The 21,444-nt window shown below is 42.6% G+C and overlaps 1 protein-coding gene across 1 annotated transcript in view; it reads right to left on the bottom strand.

Moving 5' to 3' along the window:
* Window positions 1-21,444, bottom strand: part of DDAH1 (dimethylarginine dimethylaminohydrolase 1) — a 62,150-nt gene that overhangs the window by 421 nt on the left and 40,285 nt on the right. Inside the window, exons 2-5 of the mRNA XM_067300458.1 lie at window positions 14,218-14,317; window positions 12,976-13,049; window positions 12,231-12,350; window positions 192-335 (exon numbers count right to left, since the gene is read on the bottom strand). Of these exons, the coding sequence (XP_067156559.1) occupies window positions 192-335; window positions 12,231-12,350; window positions 12,976-13,049; window positions 14,218-14,317 (438 nt within the window). The remainder of the gene's footprint in view (window positions 1-191; window positions 336-12,230; window positions 12,351-12,975; window positions 13,050-14,217; window positions 14,318-21,444) is intronic.

Raw genomic sequence — 21,444 nt, 5'->3', positions numbered from 1 at the left:
GCGGAGATGAAAATAGAGCCCAGGCCTCCCACTTTTCCAAAGCTGGTGTTTTTGCCAGCTGATATTTCCATTACAGAATACAACAGCCCCATTCGGGAAAGCACTGAATTTCAATTCCCGCCGACTTCCAGGAGATGCTGGGATGCTGAAGGTCTCCCAGCGGGCAGCGTGGTTAAGAAGCCGTCTCCTACCTTTGCACTTTCGGGATACTCCTCGGGGGCTCGGTGCAGCAAGACATGGCCTTTGCTTGGCACGTTTAAGTAGATGCAGTTTGCTGCAGCATCATCAGGCACTGTCAGCTTGTCGTAGCGGTGGTCGCTCATCTGTTGCATGGTCTGTCAAGAGACACAACGAGCAGCCGTTTAGACTAAATGCATTAGCAGTCCCAACAAATACAAGAACAGAAACTCTGGAAAATAGCTAACTATGATTTCCAAGTCAGCCAGGAGCCATTTTGCTAAGCAGCAAGTAAGGAGATTTCTTTTTATGTCTGCCCTTCAAGGAACAGTCTACTAGCCCTAACTGAAATGAGCAGTAGAAAACCTTTGTAAGATGGTTCCTGTGAGTGGCAGGATTAGGCTGGGTCTTTCTGCATTTCTGTCCCAAGAAACACAGCTAGCGGGGGTCTTTTCCTTAAGGAATGCATATTGAATATGCAAAACTCCTACTTACATTGATGGGAATTGGAGGTGCTCAGCACCTTTGAAAAAAGCAGCCGTCGCTCAGTGTTTATAAAATGAGTGTGAATTAGCATAAACAGGACAGGAACAGTTCCCAGCCTGGATACCAGCCCATTCTTCATTCCTTCGAGGGACCCCTTTCTGCTTCCCGAGCAGTTGCTCTTCCACGGAGCACCTGTGCCAGGCAGGGAGGAGGCCCGGCGCAGCTAATCCCCCTTCCCAAAGGGATGGCACAATAACCTTGTCCGAACAGTAGAGCGGGCAGTTTTCAGAAGTTTGGTTTATAAATACAGGACTCATACACAAATTCAGATCCTGGCTGGAATTTCAGAGACAGAGACTCTCAGCATATGAGACGCCTGAGATCCCAAGTTTTGGATTAGGCCCAGCTTTTTACTAAAGATGAAAAAAGCCTGGAGACAACAAGCCTGACTCCCCATTGTATCATTCTGGCTTTACATCAGCTTCCCTCTGACAGACACCTAGAATGATGTAGAAGCGAACAAAGCTCAAAATTCCAAACTTTGGCCTTACCTAAAAACCTAAGCAAATTCAAGTGTTTCGTTTTTTCTCCTAACCCTCTTATGTTTTCACATATATTGCAAAGATGCAAATAGAAGGAAAAAGATTTTCTCAGTTAAAAATACAGTAATATTATGTTAAAATACACTAATTTTTTTAACAAAATTCTTGGACTAAATTACCTTTGCAGATGAACTGGTATAAACCCCACAGATTTACATCACATAGCCAAGAGCAGAATTTGATCTTAGGCACAGTTAAGTTTATCTTTAAATTATTTGTAAGGTCATTTGTACTGCTACTCATACATGAACAATACTACATGGAACTGAATTATTGAGAGGAGCTATAACATATGGTGAAGTAATAAAGCAGCTCACACTTGCACACCCCTGCGATAAATCCTTTACAGGCCTGGGTACATTTTGCAGGTTGTAGCCTGAGTCACCACATCCCGCGGAGAACACAAAACTTGCCATGAAGAATGCCAGGCATTCCTGAGGAAGCGTTATCAGATTGTCATTTCTTGTTTCTTCATGAGTTATGAAACTCTCCTGAATTTTCAAGGTCACATCTACCTCTGTAAAAGGTTAATGGGTATTGCGGGGGAAAAATCCCAGCACCTTTACTTCAGCGGATATACTTTTATTACAGCACTCAACATGTTCGACTTCCCTATTTATAAACACAGCTTGTTTCTATTGTGTTGCCATGATCTGTTTTTTTAAGCTCTCTTTGATGTTGCAAACATCTAGTACCAGGTGTCGTGCCTGCACCCAGCGGAACCAGCATCAGCAGAGTCATCCTCACCTGCAGCTTCTCTTTCCTTCCCTAGGTAAGCTTTTAAGTCTTGATTAAGGAAATGCATTCTAGTAAATCTGCACGGAAATGCAGGTATCAGTAGAGGAAAAGCTACTGCCTGTATTTCACTGAGGTCTCAAACAGTTGTGCTTTCTTCAGTCCTTTTTGGTAACAGAATCCTGCTATTGTAGGTTTTCTGTAGAAACAGTTCATTTTTCAGGAATGCATCATGATTCACCATGAAGCATTTTCTCAAGAAATTACAAATGAATTCTTAAAGAGAAGGGTATAGGCTTGTCCCCCATTCTTTCATTCTGTGAAATGCTCCATGTAAGCGTATGAATAGCGAGCCGAAACGAAGAACGAGTGGCAAGGCCCTCTCTGTGCCAGCTGGGGAACAAACCAAACTCAGGAAGCCTGAGTGATGATGGAGAGGGCACGTTGGAAGGATTGTTATCAAGGGCATATTAGAAGGATTGTTTTCAAGATTAAAAAGCACAGAAGTGGTGACTGAAATAATTCAGAAACAAATGAAGAAAAAAAATGAGTGGAAAACGAGATAAGCAAGCACAAGAGTGCGAGTGCACAGCTGTGACAGTGGGAATGGGATTTCAGTTATCTGGAACAACACTGCAAGAAACCATTTGTTAGTAACTGGAGTTTTGGCAATACAAATTACTCTCTTCCATCGCTTTTAAGGTAAGAGGCAAATCACATCTGCAAGCTTTGATCCCTGTTATAGCTATGCCTGCATATTGAAGGAAGATTTCCAAAAACACTTTTCTGAGTAAAAGCATAGGCAATGACACCCTAAACTTGCCCCATAAAGAGACTGTGAATGCAGCAGAAATACACTGATACCACTTAATCAGGTTGTTTTAAAGACCCATGGTGCTTTCCATATTCCTATTATGTAAAGTCACTGAGCACATGTGCCCAATCAGATAGGACTCCAGGGCAGAAAAAGAGATAAAAGCAAGGTTCTTTGACTGTATTTTCTATCAGATGTTGCCCCCAAAAATATATTTTTCGGAAGTGACAAGTTTACCAAGATCATAGCACTCACACAATGAGTTTGTGCAGGGTTGGCTTTCTGCCCACAAACATTGTATGACCAGCTATGTTAACAGCCAGGCATTTCCCGCATACTTAGTTTTTCTGGGAATTTTCTTCAGCCTGAAGAGGGTAATTTTCTGTACATTCTCTCAGCCCTTAGTCATGCTTTCCTTACGTTGAAGTCATTCACATAGCCAGCCTAACATGCCTTTCTATAATTTTTTATAGTGTGTCCTCAGACAACTGAGGTAATGGATAAGCTAAATAATCCTAAATATGAAGCAGCAATATGCATGATGGAAAAATGTGTATGTGTTTAAGGCCTATTATCATTAATAGAGTTAATATGACCACATGTACTTTTAAAGCAGGCCAAGCTTAGTTAAAGATTTTCCCCATTCATGAGGGAGGCCCTAGTCTGAGTCTGGCTGACATCTGGGACCTATTCACATACAGATCGGTACAGGACATAGAGCTACCAAAAACATCATACCTACAGTGCACCTTATTATATCCAACAGCAAAACCAAACACACAGTGAATGTTCTTCTTCCTCAACATGAAAATGAACATCACTTGCTTAGTTTGTCCCCTTTAGCAAACTGTTCCAGGTACTTGGTCATCTTTAATGCCCTTTTCTGAAACTTTCCAGTTCTACTCTATCTTTTTTGCAATGAAAGGATCAGGCATGCAAAGTGCATGCAACATCCAGCATGCAGATGCATCACGGCTTTATTCAGTGGCATAATGACGATCCACATTTGCTTTTGTGACCACTACTGAATTGACAATTTCAACAAGCCCAGGATCCTATTTCCGTGGTAATGATTGGTCAGAACACATTATTTCGCCTGTGAAGTTCACATTGTCATTCTCCCCCTCCCTCCAGCACATCACTTTACATTTATCAACACTGAATTTCATTCACTGTTTTATTGCCCAATCTCTGTATCAAGTTCCCTCCGCACTTTTTCAAATTTAAAGTAACAATTGACACTGGGGAGAGAAAGCAGCAGTCCTAGGGTTCAGCACAAGAAAATGCAGGACAGAGAGAGTGGGCTGGAGAGAGATGCCACAGTTACATGTCTGGCCACGAAAGTCAGTCTGCTATACAAACCATGTTATTCGACAGCATTTCAGAGTTTCCCTGAAATGCAGCAGTGAGAACAGTGACCAAAAGCAATCGACCAGGCTGCCCAGAGGGGACCGAAGAGCAGAGCTGGAAACAAACAGTGGTCTTGCTTGAATGCCAGGATCTATCAGGAGTGACATGCCAGTAACATGGACAGGCAGGAGAGAGGACAGCGGCACCGAATCAATAGGAAGGGGCCAAGTCAGCCACTCTGAGTAGCATAAATCACAGAAGAAATGATCTAAGCTTTCTTGTCAGGTAAAGAAACATCTCCTAGAGATATCGAATAGAATAGAACTGAATAGAATAGAACCAAACCAAACCCTATGGATGCAAAGACAGGATCCTATGTGTACAACAGAACAGCTGTATTCTACACCTGCCTGGGGATCTATTCTAAAGCATGATGCTCCCAGTCTGCCGTGCTCAATATGCCAAATGTCTTTGGCCGTACACAGCCAGAGTGCTACTTTACCTTCCATCTGTTGCCTTATGTTCTCAACAGCTGGGCTTTGGGGCTTCTTCTCCCCTACTGCACCCTCTCCGTCATGTTTTCCAGAACACAGAGTTCTTCAGGAAACCTCTGCCCCGCTGCATTCCTTGGCTTTACCCGCCTGGGGACACCTTTTGCATGCCCACAGGTGGGACTGCATACAGCTGCGCTGCTTGGCAGCACGCCGGTGCTGCTCTGCCCCTCTGAACTACCTTGCTTTATGGCCACGCTGTTACTACCTGTCAGCTTCGCCCAAGGCCTGCTGCTAGGAAGCAGCTCATGCTTGGTGTTGCTTTCAGTCAAGCAGTCTAGAGGATGAACACCCTGTCTTTTGGAACAGGAGAGAATAATCAAAGAAAAAAAAAAAGAAACAAAGGAATAGAAACATGAGTCCCCATTTATGCAAATCAAAACTACATCTTAGTCAGCCTTTGTCCCAGCTCCTGTGACTGACAGCCTTACTAGTGATGACAGATATGTATTTACAGGGACATTTTCCTTGTCTTTAAAATGAAAAAAAGACTAATACAACAGTTTTATCCTATAAATTAATTGCTATCCTTTTAATCTGTATCTTCCCAAAAGACTAGATTCTGCTGCCAATAGGTAAACTGAGCACCAATGATGGTGGTAGGCAGTAAGTTTAATACAACATCTAACTCTTAATTAGAAAAAAACCCAAACCCGCAACTAGGTGCCTTGTTAAAGTACCATGTCACCTGGTACCCAGTGAGGACCTGTGATCTCTGAGATGCTGTACACCCCTAATTCATAAAGTAATGGAAAATCAGGAGGAGCTAAAAGTATGCAATATCTCATTGGGTTTGACCCAGAGGAAACAAATATGAGCTAAAGGAAAGTGTACAGAATTTTACAAATTGGCTAATTTTCCTATCTATAAGGTTGAGAGCAGCAAATGTCTCATGGAATTTTTAAAAAAATTATATTTGGGAGCAAGTTGTCAATTGTTCTCTGGATTTCACTGACCTCTTTCTTTGTTGCTGCATTACGCAAAAGTCAGCATTCATCTGCACTTTCTGCTAATTCCCTACCTGAAGTCATCCTCTTTGGGTTATTAATAGTAGTAATAATTTCCATAGCAACCCATTGTGATATCGTAAATAGAGGATTATGACTTCATGCAGGGAATAGGCAGAGGCACAAATGATGGATTCTTAAGGAATAAGAGATAATGCTTTCATGCAAACTTCTGTATTACTAGAAAAGAAAGACACTATATAGACAGTAGGAAGAGCAGATTTATAAGAGCCTTTTCATACAGTCCAGGGGGTACGGGCTGCTCTGTAAGAACACAGGATGTATGAAGTTTTCACTTAGGTGCCTATTCTGAAGTTGCTTTTGTGGTACAGAGCTAGGAATTCCTTAGCTTTTATGCAGGCACTATAACCCTGCTCTAGTGGAGGAAAACAGTATTCTGCTTTTTAAAGCTGGCACACCACAGAGACTTCAGTTATACAAGACATAGTAAGAACAAAAGGCATTAAATCACAGGAATGGGGGTGACTCTGCCAATGCTATAACAACTTCTTGCTCCTAAGTCTCTGAAAGTACTGCTCTGATCATGGGTTTGGATACAGGCCAAGGGCCTAGTTGCCCAAGAGAGACTTCTTTCTATTTTATCCTTAAGATGGGGTTTTGATAAGCCTCCCTTGACCTCTGTCAAAGCAGCGTACTGAGCTGCATTTGTAATAGCGTCCTCCACGGAATAATTTAGGAGCTGAATGAACAGTTCCACTCCCATTAGAAGATACTGAATGGGAGAGTCAAGGACCAGGCAAAGCATTAATGTCATTGGTATCTTTTACTGAAGGGGGGTAAAAAAGAGAAAGATATTTGCTGAAGTCATACTATTCCACTACTATATATATTACAGTGCATTCCAGACCATAATGAAATCTCACAGACTAATGAAGTCAGAGTCCTGGATACCTAGAGTGAATTCTGAAATACAGATGTCACCACTGCTTGGAGTCCCTTTAGGACAGGTCTGTACTGAGGAAAGAAACGGTTACAAGTTCAGTTGTACGAAACGCTCTGCTGTCACAGCTCCACCTAGCAAGGCAATCTGCAGCGGAGCCAGCTGGCCACATTCACAGGCTACCCTGTTTCATTTGCACCCATTCCTTGGGAATGACCGAAGCCCGTACACTGAGGCTGAGAACTGCAGCTAAGAATAAGCTACTTTCAGGTAAAAATCCAGATGTTTCACTTGAAACTAAAATTTATTCATTTATTCTCAGCTCCTGGAGAGGACACCCTGGATACAGTCAGCCGCACAGACTCAGCTCAGGCCATACCATGGGATTGGTGCTCTCCGCGTTGCAGTCCTCAGCCCTAGGACCATGCCAGGTTTCCCACTGCCAGACCTTTCTTCCACAACCCCCACTCTCTTCCGAGATCAGCCAGCAATCACCAGGCACTGTGCACCCCACATTACCCCAGTGAGCAATGGGGTCAGCTGCCTTGGCACCTAAGCTTTCATTAGCAGTCCTATGAGGAAACCCTGGGATTAATGCTCGGCAGAGTGCCTAACATCAGAGCCTACCCAAAGTACAACCTAATTTCCCAGCGGATGAGAGAACAACTTCATTAGCAAGCATTTGCTACAAATAAAAAATGTACCACTTGCAAGAGAACATCTGAGGTTGCCAAAGCTGGAAACAACACATATGGCTCTAAAATCCTATGGGATTGCTACCGAGTTATCCAAAGGATGACACAGAAGGGTTTGATCCTAGACAAGTTTCTTAACTGAGAACTCTGTCATCCACAGCCTCTGGTCAAGTCTTCACTCACCATGGAAAGCAGAAGGTATTTGCACTCTACAGTGAGAGAAGGCTATTTCAGGGTATCTATACTTCACCAATCAACACAAATATCCAAAGGACACAAACACAGGATTTTCAGAATTTTAGTGAGAAAGAATTGCGTAATTGATGCTAACTGTGTCACTGTTCCCATCATAATCTTGCTTAGCATTTGCCTTTGCTACTGAAACCTCAACTGGATTATGTCATGGGCCAGTTCCTGTTCATCTGCCGTCTCAGCCAGACCCAAGGCTGCGGCCCTTGACACGGAAAAAGCAGGGCAGCGAGATCTGCTGGAACCAGTCCCCTCCCTACGCTGGTGCAGGCCTGGTGCGCCTGCCGTGGCATTCACGGTAAAGTTCGCTGCCTCAGTGACACCCAAAGGTGACATGTCTGGAGGAAATCCTGGCTCACTGAGTGAACAGAAAAAATAATCCTAGGCTTTATCCACTCAACATTTAGGGGAAATATTCAATTATGGAATTATGAATGGGATTAACTGCAAGATGGACATAAATGCATGCTGAAAACAGCAGAGGGAAGTTAAAGTTTCAGCTGTGATATCCACTGCAGGCAATGGTAATTTATGTAGTTAATTTGTCTTTCTTTTTTCACCCAGTTTCCTGGAGTGTTGCTTTTCAGCTGCAGTCCAAATACTTATTCTGTATTTGCAAGAGCCTGAAGAGGATTTCATGGTCAAAATGTCACTTCTGATTTAATATCTGCTTCTAGCATGTGTTCTATAATCCTAAACTTTGTGCAGTCATTTTATAGTTCACTTGCAGCATTTACATTACATAGATAGCACTAAACTCACAATCCATTGCACTCTGTTACACTTGAGCACCAGATAAATTTTTTTTTCTATCCTTTAAGAATTGTACAGATACATGAGTTGCAATATTAAGAACAATCAGGAAAAATTGCCATCTTTCAGACAAGGTCTTTACTAGAAAAAAAACAATTTCAGATACAAAATATTAGCATAGCATGACAGTTCATTTATTGCCTAACAAGGCATGCTACAAAATGAAAGCAACTGAACTACCATGGGTGCTCAAAGCAGCTTAATCACCTTGCTTGTAGGATTGCATTTCTAGAGCAGACATGAAAAATGGCAACAACAAAGAAGTTGTTTAAAATAACAAACCATCAAATAAAGTAGCAGCATTCTGTGCTGTCACAGGCAAATGACTTAGTAGAAGCTCGGGGGACGGTATTGCTATACAGACCCGCGATGGCTAACAAGAGGAGTAGCTGACAGGTTACACAGCACAGCTATAGTTCAATCAATCTGGTAAAATCCAGGCAGCAGCTTTTGATTCTGAGTATCAGCACCTCATAAAGATCCTACTGCAATTTTTCTTCTACAAGATTGTTTATTACAGACCAGAATGCTTTTCTCCAGAGGAAGGTGAACAAATATAAAAATCGCTCAGGTCAAAAAAGCAAGAATTCAAAAGTTAGACAAATCTAGTGATAAACACTACCAATGCTGTCATTTCTGAGACAGATGCTCTATTCATTTATTTGTTTTCAAAGCATTTCTCTGAAGAGATTTAGCGTTCCACATCTTGGAGGAACAGCTACAAGTTCCCCAAGGTTAGAACGGCTTTTGATCCAACTCACCGAGCAAAGAATACACTCGTGGTAGCCTTGTATTTTGCTCCCCCTTTTATGTGATTGCCTGATTTAACCTCTTGGTTTCCAGTGAGCCAGAGCGGGAGAGTGGGCACGTGCTTTGGCCTCGGAACCACAGCTCTAAGGGCTTAAAAGTTTCTAACCTCAACTTGTAGCGTGTAAGCAATACGTGTATGACTGCTACACAAACATAAATTTAGCAGGTACTGCTAAACCTCTGATGCAGAGAAATACACCGAAATCTACTGAAAACTGACACAGCTGTTTTCTTTTTTTAAAAACTATCCACCAATAAACAATGCTAGATTACCTTGTTAATTGTGATTTTCTGTTCAAGATGCATCTGCTTCTCACTGTACCTTCATTAATGCTGGTATTTACTTGACAGCAAGTTACCAACATCTGTTAATCATCTTACCCAAAAAATAATTTTGGCTACAATAGCTAAATTGATGCACTGCAACATGATTAGCCGAGCTGTGCAAAAGGCCTTAATCATACAGGGGAGTTCTCAGATTAGCACTGGCTCAAGTTCAAATTGCAGCTCTGAGCAAGCAGTATTGTACTTGAATTTTGCTCATGTTTATAAACACTGTATACAAGTGTAGGGTTGTCTGGATATTTGCGAACGTTATCAGGCTGCTGCTCACAATGCATTTCCAGTTTGAGCCTGACTATTTGGGAGAGTGCATATTTCATAGGGAAGGACACACGGCACTCGCCATCCCAGACTAAATCAATCTTACAACATCAGGAACATCAGACCTTTTCAACTAAACCCGTTTGCAATGAATTTCCCGGGGGTGAACACAGGGGAGCTGCGGCTAGGAGTGTACTCTGAGAGCTTCATGCAGTGATTTCTAAGACAAGAGTAAATTCTGCGGCTTGTTTAGCCAAAGGAGCACCTTAAAGCGAGGCCAAGGGAGCACCTCATCGCTCCCGAGCTCCCCAAGCTCGCCCGGGGCTCAGCAGGTGCTGCCCTGGCCCTGCACTGCAGCCAGGCTGCACCTCTCCAACAGCCGCTTCCCTTTGCTCTCTGATTCAGCCGGTGTCCAGCAGGGGAGATCCTGAGCACATTTGAAATGCTGATTTTATCTTAGCTGTGGACTGACAAGATCTTAAATCTTGAATTGTTACAAGACAAAAAAGAAAAAAAAAATCTCTGCCCAGTTCTGTAATAAAAAAAAGCATAAAAACTATGCTGTTGGGAAGTGTGAAGTTCTAGGAATATGTCCATGCAGAAAATGTGTAAGGCCTGAAAAGCAAACATGTTATGAAATACAGCAGCATGGCAATAAGCATGAAAAGTCTCCCAGGACTCTATCTTGCAAACATTTAAGGATGTGTTTAATTAATAAATGGCAGTAGCTTACTGAAGCTAAAGAGGTGTATGAGATATGCAGGATAGGTTCCAAAGCCCTTTTGGGCCATGTAACGCTGATTTCAGAGTTATATTATTTCTGTTGTAGTGGTTCTGCATGGCCCAACAGCCCCCTGATTCTGATCAGTACCCTTGGGCACAAATAGCAGTACTCTTCTTCAAAATAAATTATGCTTTACAATCAGAGCAAGAGACACAAGTCAGGTTGTCTAAGCTGCATTTAACTAAGTGGATTTAAGATAGCTTTCTTAAACAGAGCTATCTCTACTCCTCCCCATTCACTGTAAGGTACACACAGCTGGATTCCTCCACGCATTAGTGATCATGTCCTATCAGAGAGGGTTCTGTAGTACCAAAGAGCAAAGCCTGCATTTATTGTTTTATTTACTTGCGAAAGAACCAGTATAATCTGAAAATTTGCAACTTGCTGCCATCACTGAACAAGTAAACTTTGGTTTAACCTTTGAAGGCAAGCCCTGATAGAAATGCCTAAGACATTTAGCTGTAACACTTTCAGACATAGTCTGGCTTACCTGTGTCTCAAAACAAAGAGTGTAGGATGGTAGGTCCTGATTTGTCAGAAGGACAAATTTCCTCAAGATTCAATTCAGGAAAAATCTCAATGGCACTTTGCTGTTTTGGTGCCTCAGCCAAACCTTCTGGTACAACGCATCAGTGCCTGCAGCTGTGCACATGCAGAGATGCCAGTCTCTGGGGTGAGCTGTCTCATTACCCATGGCTGTAAGGAGATTCATGGCCTCAGGTGCCTCGGTGCCTAAACCTCAGCAGAACTTAATTTGGTAGGTTTACTCTGAACACACCCAGCACACAGGAAGGCCACTGAGCCAAGTGCAAACCACAGCAGCAATAAACATTTCCCTTTATGGCGGTAGTATAGTGGCTACCTGCTGCACAATAGTTTATGGGTTAGAAAGTCAGCCGACACAGCGCAGGACTGGATTCAAGAGGCCTCTTAGTCCCTGGGCCAAACCCAAGGCTCCCACTCTAAAGGAGAATGTTTGGAGACTCACATTAACAGCAAGGCTCAGATAAGACAGTTCTCCCTCCTCTCTTTTGAAGCCATGCTGTTATGGGAAATGCATGGGACCAGAGAGAAAAAGAGCAAACAGAAAGGAACTTGACTTTGCAGCCACGTGATGAAGGATGGAGGGAAGGGGTGTCCTGGACTCTAGTCCCTGCTGCCAGAATTATTTCCTGTTTTTGTCCATAAAGTCTATACTGTAAAACGCAGATACAGGTCATCTTTGCAGCAGGGATCAGATCCCTCTCCCTTCACCTTTGTGCTGAACCTTTTACTTTTCCTCCAGCATTTTCAAAAGCCATCATGTCTCCTCTCCTGTTCACTCATGGCAATGTCTGAGGTGACCATCTCCTACTGCTCTGACCTACTGTCTCCTCCATCTCTCCTTTCACCAGATTATCACCATTTGGTCATCAAAACTCTAAGCAGTAACCTGTATAATCCATTTTATAAATTACTGTAGGTAGCTAAAACCAAATGAACATCACTGTTCTCTTGCCAGGTATTAACATTCTTTATGGTTTCACATACAGGAATCCCTGAGATGTAATGATTTCCTCTTTCATTGATACATATCTATTTTAAAATTCCAGCATCCTTGAGCAGAGATAAAAACAACATTGGTTGTTTAGGAGATTTTCTTATGCACTTTACCTTGAGGGCTTTCTGTGCAGCTTCACTTGATCCGATAGCAATCAGGTTTGGTCCAGCCATGCTGCAAAAACTCTTTAGATGCAAAGAATCGTGAACGGGGACTGTGGAGACAGCATAATCCTGTATGAGAGCAAACAACAGCTCCTATAAATATTTTTAAATTGTCCTAGTTCCATAATTATATTGAGACATTCCATAATTAATTTTACTCTCTGCAAATTAACAACAGCAACATATCCCAGGGCACAGTGTCAACTGTTTAAGTATGACATACCCCTCTGGACCAGCTTGTCTTGTCTTGTGCACTGGAGTAAAATCCAGAACATGTTTCAAATATTACTATTGTTGCAACTGTAAAGAAATACATTAAAATGTGTAATTAAACACTATGTACATAAAAACTCTCCAGGGACCAGCAATAAGAACACGTTGCTATATATCATTAAGCTTACCAGATCTAAAACATGAATGCTGATATGCTCTCAGATGACCATAGCCTCCCACTATCCAAGTTACTCTTACGCAACGACCTCACATTTCAGATCCAACTTTAACCTCTGTCAGTTAAAGGACGTTCAAACCTTTTCAGTAAGTTGGGCTATTTTTCTTTTATATAAGTCCCAAATAAATCACTTAAGAGTATGATTTCAGGCTTTTGTTACCAAACATCTTGGCCAGTATAATTTTCAAATTGGTTCAGTGGATCATAACTTATATTTCCTGTGACGTGAATGAATCTACAAACCTTAAATGTGTCAGCCAGAATTTCTGCTCCACGTTGATTTGTCCGCCTAGACAGACCCACAAAAAATTCTCTGCCTGAAATGAAAAAATAACAATGGAGGGCAGAACAATTACAGCCTCTTTTTTTTTTTAAGCTGTCCAAAAGATCACATCAGCAGCACCTTCACCAGAACATACACATTTTAAAAACAGGACAGTTTCAGAGACATTTTGAAACAGTCCTTTATAATTTTCTTTCTTTCTTTTCTCAAATTGAGTAATAAAACTGAAAATTATCTTAAAATTATGCAACCTGTAATTGCATGCTGATAATTTAAAGTGATTATCTTTTTCCAGAAGAAGCATTTCATTAGAAGCATAAATAGCTTCCTCTTCTAAAGCTCTGCAATGGTCATTGAGTGAGGAAAGTGAACAGCTGGGCTGGATTAGTACGGTACTGACTGACCATTTCCCCCTCCCTCTGTGGCTTCCTCTGCTCTCGAAGGCAGCTATACAGACACGGGCATCCTCAAGCTTCAGAGGGAATCAATGCTGGATCTGCACCATGCTAGAAAAGCCTTCTTTTTCAGTCTGCCTCTTTTGAGACCCTTCTTCCCCCTTTGTGAATTAAGGCAAGCAGCCTGTCTACTGTGATGCTGATCAAAACAAACAGGCTCATTCAGCACAGGCGGGAGCAAATGTATACACAGTCAATGTGAGAAAATGCCTAATGGGTTTAATGACATAAAAAACACAGTCAGTATCTTCACCTTTGAAGTCAGCCATGCATGTAAGTTGTCTAGCGCATGACATCTGGCAGGCAACTCCACCACTTTCTCCATAAACTAAAAATGCATTTTTTTTGTATGTGATTCATTGAACCAGTGACAATTGTCTGGATCAAGCTTTTACAATTCCTGAAAATGAGTCTGTGTGAACGTAGCTACTTGTAATAAGAAATATGAAACAACTGCAGTCAGTTGACTACTGACGGCATTTTTCTTATTGGCAATTTACAAGCTAAAATAAAATGTGTATGCACAGTACTGTTCTTTGTACTGTATGTATTGCTAGTTCATTTACTCAGGCATTAGTCAGGATATTGAGTGTTGCATTGAAAATTCATCTGTCAGCTACCTACATGACATTCAGTAAACAATTGATTTAACAAACTACATGAATGACATTTTATTAAGCAGTCAACAGATAACATGCGGTTTCTAGGCAATTGGAATACATAAACGGCAAATTCACTACTATTTACCTGTAAACAGGACGTCTCCACCATCCAAGGTTGCATTTTCATCTACCATCTCTATCATATTGAGGTTAAGACCTTCTAGTACTCTCTTCATGGCTTCGACCTATTTAAAAGAAAGTTGCTGAGACTATTACTCGGTCTGTACATTTGAAAAACTTACAAAAAAGCCTAACTGAAATGGAAATCTTTAATAAAAATGTCAGTCAATAAACACACCTTTAGCAAGATGGATGGCAGGGTATTTTGCATCCCTGCACATCACAGTGCCCAGACTCTCTCCAGAGCCCTCTGTGGTCTGGAGGGGATGGGGGTGTAAATTAGCAGCGGTCTGGTTCTTGCCTTTAGCACGGCGCATCCAGAGGACACAGAGGGGTGCCAGCTGCCTGCTAATTCTAGTCCCTCTGCACAGTAATACTAGCTCTTGCAAAAGCCTGTTCGTTAGCTTTGAGCAGGAAAAAGCAATGACAGAGAAGTGACACTTTCTCCTTCTTTACTGCTCAGATGCGAGACATGGCTCTACCGACCCCAGAGGCAGAGGCTCTACCCTGGGCCTCCCTGTAATAAGGGAAAAAACTTCAAATCAGTAAATGTTCATTTTCTTTATAAATTTTCAGCTGTACTGAACACTAGTTTTCGATGTGTTTTTGCACTACCATGGTACGGAATCGCAAGAGCTCCCTCGCGCCTGTGTTTCTAAGGCTGGGCACTTGGCCGCTCCCTGCGCAGAGCCCTGCACACGGCAGGCAGCCAGGGGCAGGCTAGACCTTACGGCAACAGCCTGGGGCTGCCCTGATCCCTTTCCTGCTAAAAGGTTTATAGCAGAGTCTATAGCAGAGCCGGGGAATTCTACTTCGTTATGTTCCTTCTTTCCCAGTCAGAGGTTGTTAAGGACGTGTAGTGCTGAAGCTGTCTCTACAGAGCATCATGTCATCAGCCATCCTTGCAATCCTGGTATCTGGTTATCCAAAAGGAGCGTCTGCATGCAACAAATCACTCACAGAAGCTAATGACTACAACTCGCAGGATGTCAATACAAATAAAACCTCATCCACAGGAACGTGAGACGTCTGATCGCACACAGGAGCATCTTTGCGTTCACTGAAACCTCACTGCTGTGTTTAACTAGAGCTACCTCGCAAGTAATAACAAATGCAGATGACACAACGAAAGTCCGTTAGCTCTAATCTTTGCATGTCCCACAGGTTCTTTATCTATTTAACATGATACTTTGAGCATTTCTACAAGAACCACAGGAAGCTGATATGGGTGACAGGATCCTGTCTCCCAGCACCGCATGACAACAGCAGTGACTCTGCTGGCCCTGGGTCTCAGGCTCTGCCAAGCTATACGTGGCAGAGCACAGAAAGGAGAGCTGATGGTGACACATCCTTCCCATGAGCTGCAGCAGTCTCAGGGCACTAGCAGCATACACTTTTGTTGTCATAGTCTTTTCAGAGCTGTTCTGTCTCCAGGGAGTAAGCTGGGGGGCAGACACGATCCAACTACACCCATGTTCCCCAGTCATTCCCATGACGAGGCTCTGTGGAGTTTGAGTCGTCCCATGTACCTCTGGAGCCAAAGCCCTAGAGTTGAGAGGAGGCCATCCCTGTGGACTGCCAGGACAGCTGATGGGGATAGATAAGCTGGGTGCATCATCTTATCTAAGATCTGATTTGCTCTCTGGAGGTGCCTCTTTCTCTCTGTCCCGTTCTCACACTCTAACAACTTTACAAAAAAGCCTAGGCCAACCACATTGCTAAACTAGGTGCCTCAATTCAAAGTTTAATGGGAAGAAGGCAGGTCTTTGTGCCACCTGGACAATGCTGATGGGTTATGCAGCAACAGGGAACTGTACTCACGAGCTATCCAAGACCAAGGGACTAGGTCCTCCATGTAGGAAATCCCCCCGCATCCCCTAGCCGTTCCCCCTCTAGGGCTTGGACACTCAGACTGGAGTGTGCCTGCAGCACACCCATTACAATTACTAACATTTCTCTTTGATCCTTTGTCTTTCTCTTGATGCTAAAATGATTTCAGGCTGAAACTTTACACTCAAGGGTCTCCAGGCTGAAACACTATTTATGTTTCCATTCAGCTGTGCTTAAACCTTACTAGTAAGGCTTAATCTTTCTTTCTACTCTTGTTGCTCTATCTCCAGTGATCTTTAAAATTAAGTTTAAAAGGAAAACTGGATCCGTGTGGTATTTTAAAAATAAATGAGAAACAGCTGGCTTAATATTTGAAAACTAACTTGTACAAGCACAGCAACATTTCGTAACATCCATGAACCCTCTGATACAGGAATGACTTCTTTTGTCTGTGAAGCCTGGCAGTTTTTACTATGCTGGCACTATGTGCCTAAGAGCCGTGAGACCCCAAAGAAGAGAAAATTGCTTTACATGGAAAAATACAGTTGTGGTGTTATGCAAGAAGGCTCCCAATCCAAGAGCACATAGACTTGATATTTGTGCCAGAGTGAAGCAGACCAGCAAACTCATGACTGGGCATAAGGATACCCTGGCACTAGAACACGCACACTCCAGCCACAGGCATGGGAGTAAATAAACATTCCCATCAGCTGGGATTATTTAAGGCAGATTGCCAAAGCTCAGGAAAAAGAAAAAAGAATCACCCAGCCTGTTCTGTGGTCACACAACTCTAGTTAATCCCCTGTCCCCAATAGCTTCCAACCCAGAATACTAAGAAGAGAAAGCTCCTTCAAAGAGATGCTTTGCTGAACGGAGCAGGAGCCGTTCTGGCTTCTGGAGAAAGCCAAGAGTCAGTGACTTGGGGGGTCCCCCCACAGAGCATCCCCTTTCCACTGCCCCGCCGGGGCTGCCCACTTCCCCCAGACAGGTTCACTGCCAGAAGGCGGCAGGTTATTCAGGGGAAAGGAGGAACCGTATGCATTTAGGATACATGAAGGAAGTTGAAGTCGCACCAAAGCTGAAGGTGGATCTGCCTGGGAGAAGACATGCCTGGGAGCAGAGGATGCAGGAACTGGTCACCAAGTTGCACGTGGGCTCCCTCTGGGCAGTGGGAAGCCTTGGGTAAAAAAGTCTGAGCATTACAAAGGTGCAAAATGCTTACGCATCTCTCAGAAGCAATTCAAATGCAGTCAACATAGTCGCATCAGCAGTGATTAATGTTGACCAGGAAGAGCATACAGGCAAGAGACCTGGAAGATGCGCTGACTCAGCTCAGACAATAAATTCAGACGGTATCCCTCCGGCAGGGTACTTTGAGCTGGGGGTAAAGACACCATACAACTTCCCAGGGAGAGGCAGGGAAGCAGTAATACTTCAAATCCCTGGGCCACGATGGCCTATTAATAACATTTGCACTAGAGCAGCAATTAAATAAAGCTCCTAGCTAATGAGAATACTGGAAGGTAAAGACTGACTTTGAATTTATTTGAACCACATGTATGTTTTAATTACCAGATGCTGATTACAATTTAACCACCAGGCTATGTCAGAGACGCTGTGAATTGGTTTCTTTAATTAATTTACAGGGGTTGACGCAGCTGTAGTGCAGACATTAAGAAAAGTTACTGGAACTAAAAGTTGTCCAAAATCACAGAAAGCTAGCTTGCTTAATTTGCTTCATGATTGTTCCAGGCTTTGAGGATATTTATAAGACGCTCAAGATGTTTTTCCCTGACAGATGAGTGTATTTTAACTATGAAATCAAAATGAAATAAATAAAACCTTCCATATAAATAGCTGGATCTTTTCTCCATCAGGGTTGTTAACGGATTCAAGTCTATGGCTCAATGTTTTGCGGGGTTTTTAAGTGACCAGTAGAAAGTCCTAAAGTTCTAATTGGAAAGTGCTGTTCACACTTCTGGTGACATATGCTAGGCATATCTTTCAATAGCCATTGCTTGTGCAATATAAAAAAACCCTCTCAAGTTACTGTTTTTTCTATGGACAACACCAGGAATTTCATTCAGTAAAATCACAAACGAGAAATGGAGCAAATTGAAACAGAGAGGGAAGATGTGACATTATTAAAAAGAAGTTCAGGAAAGGAGGATTTGTAAATATAGGATTCTTTCAGCCAAAAATGAACAGCCCATCTGCTTTTGCATACAGCTGAGTTTCCTGCACAGCGCTTAGCTCAGACTCTCATTACCACTGCCACAACGTCTTTAAAGTGACATTACAGTCATGAGTAGATTCTCCAAAGTAGCATGTCCAAAATAAGTGTATTGACGCCAGAGGTGCATGACCATCTTGAGAAATGTATTGCACCATTCAAAGATAGGGTTAATAAGTGGTAAAGTCTGCACTTGTCTGTATCTTGTTATTGCAAAAGGGAAGTGAGAGGCTGACTCCAACCTTGTGCCTTGAAAGCATTCCCAAATCAGGAGGGATTGTGGAGCAGCTTCCTAAGAGAGAAAACAAGAAGCAATGTCTAATGAAAGACAGGTGATCGTTATCCTCAAATAAGAAGTTAAAAGTAGGGATGCAGTGAATGGATTTGATTTTACAGAGCCCCCTACCCTCCTCACATTTTATTCTCCCTGAACAACTGATACCAGTTTATCTCAAGTGTGGTGTCTTAGTGCATACTGGTGAGATTTAATAATGAATGAAAGAATAAGATACAGAGTTAACTTTACTTTATGACAAATCATCACCTCTTGTTTCTCTCCAGGAGAGAACTGAAAAAAAGCTGGATGGACAAAATTCTGCAGGTAGCCAAGCTTGCCTAGAAGGCAACAGTAAAACACATAAAGTATTTGGAGATGAACTGACTACAAGCATACTCACTATAAGACTTACTGCTTACTTTTTTCCACAGTACTCAAGAGAAAAAGTTACCTTCCCTCATTTTCTGTCTTTTATTTGAAAAATATAGCCCCAGGTAGTCAAAACTGCATACAAAGAAAACACTCATCTGTATCATTTAAGATTTCTGTATCATATTATCTAAGAACAGCTTCCAGTTTGTAATATGATATTAGGTTTTATTGTAAAAGTACCCATTAGTACATTAGTTGAGTGTTAAAGCTTGTATGCTTTGTGCAGTGATTTTTTTTTCCTCTCTAATAAGCACATTCCTGGTGTGAGCTGGAATGTATCTAAACCATAACAAAGCCGATTGAGAAACAACGGACTTCAGCCAGCTCAGTTCTGTTTCAAGGAAAGAGGACAATAACTGTGTTTGACATTTATAAGAATCTAATTTCCTTGCGCTTTAAAAATGGAGCTCATTACCCTCCAGACTGATGCGTTTCATCAGTTACTGTAACTGATGTGCAGGGATTTTTCCTTCTCTATATTAGTATTTGATGGACTCAAAACGGAGGCTGTTTGCTTAATTATTTACTGGCATTCTGTGCACTAACCATATCATGAGATTTTTGTTAAGACAGGAAGAAGAAAATGATCTTTTCAAAAGACAGCAAAAACAGGGAAATGATTTTGTAAAATGGGCCTGAACCTAGCACTGAAAGCTCTGCTGTTAACTATGGATCCACCCTTAGAAGAGAAGCTTTTTTTCTGGGATGCTAATGCCTGGGCCGTGTGGCTGGGCTGTAAGCAATGCCCCACTGAGGCTCAGAAGTGCCATTCTGTGGTAAGGGCTCAGCTGGGTCTCAGCAGAAGTTATGGATGCTACCAAATCAAGTGCTCCTCAATGACTGCAATTAGCTGGCCGTCCTCATCTCGGAGCCTCAGAGCTCTTGGTGAAAGAGGGCAAATGTCTGCAGGCTGCTGTTTCAGATAGACTTGGAGAGCAGCAGATCATTCTATGTGCCAGAGATGAAATTAGGTTCCCAGGACAGCAGAGTTCAGCTTTAAGTGCTAACAGCTTGGTTCTCCGGAGATCGTAGCCCTAACAAAAAGCACTCTCAGTCTAAGAAACACTACTGCATTGTCTCCTGAAATTTTACATCCACCAATTTCTTCAGTGTGGTAAATCACAATTATTGGGTTTCAGTCTCCAATCCATTGTAGTTTAAACAATCATTTAGAGCTGTGCAAAGCAAATGTCAGACTTAATATATGCAAAAATTAGACTACGATATCTCGGAGGTGACTATTTCTGGAGCCATCAGTTCTTAGCTCACCAAGTGTCACTGTCAATACATAATATATTTTTCAGCAAGGCTCTGAGTGAAATCTATAAATAGGGATGGACAAATCCAGGGCCAGGAAGGGTAGACTTCAGTTTTGCAAAACTAGATACCAGTGTTGGTCATGATCCAGATTCTAGTTTGTTTGAATCTGCTTGCCTTGGAGATGAGGAAGGTCTGTCTCCTCTTGATGATAAGCATTTCCATTCCAGGCTTGCAGATGCTTCGAAGGAAATAAAGAAGTACTGTAATAGTTCAAGTTTTTGAAAAGGAAAAACCCACCTACCGGTTGTTTTCTTGCTTTAAGTAGGTCAGATACACACCCTACTGTATAATGATTTCAGAAATCAGTGGGATGTGGGTTGTGGCAGCATTTCATACTCTGCTTCCAGTTTTGGTCCCTCTCTGTTGATACCGGAAAAGGCCCTGGTTCATAAGAGGTCAGTCAGGAAGTGGTGGAAGAACAAGACCCTGAGTTACGTGCTGGAACCATGTCTTTGATGCAGATCACACTGCAAAAATGTGTGTACATTATGTGCAAAGTCCAGTAATGTCAGCTCTCTCCCAGCAAACAGCCTCCAGCACAGCCTGGTAAGAACACCCTGTACCTCCCATTACCACCCTGCTCCTGCAAGCAGAAAGGACCACGGTGGCTTTGGCAAGTGATTCCCCTTTCCATTCCTTCAGGACCTTTGTGTCCAGACCCTGTACTCTTTCAGGAAGGTGACAGAAGGCAAATAGCTGGCCCCGAGAACCGCTAGTTGTGTGGTAGCATATTTCTGAATGATATGGGTAGATACCCTGCTCCTGAGGAGTCTGTACAAATCACAGACTGTTCAGTTCTAGGTGACCAGAGAATGATTTGATCAAACTAGTTTGAGCAGAGTATATTGATACTCTGCAATTCAAAGTAGATTGTTCACGCATCACTATGCATGGAAAACCCAACGTTAAGTCAGAACGTCCAAAAAACCCTTTTCCAGAAGTTTTAGTACCTCCTACCCCTGCCAGCGGAAGGTCCGGGGCCAGGTCCCCACCCAGACAGCAGGGTGTTGTGCTGTAGCATCAGCCAGAGTCACTGCTCCCTGCTTGGTGTGCCGGAGTACACACCAGCACATGGCACGCACCAGCACTGTCATCCACGG

Source organism: Apteryx mantelli, chromosome 8, assembly GCF_036417845.1.
Source record: "Apteryx mantelli isolate bAptMan1 chromosome 8, bAptMan1.hap1, whole genome shotgun sequence".
Taxonomy (NCBI): Eukaryota; Metazoa; Chordata; class Aves; order Apterygiformes; family Apterygidae; genus Apteryx; species Apteryx mantelli.
This window is presented reverse-complemented; position numbering and strand designations above follow the sequence as displayed.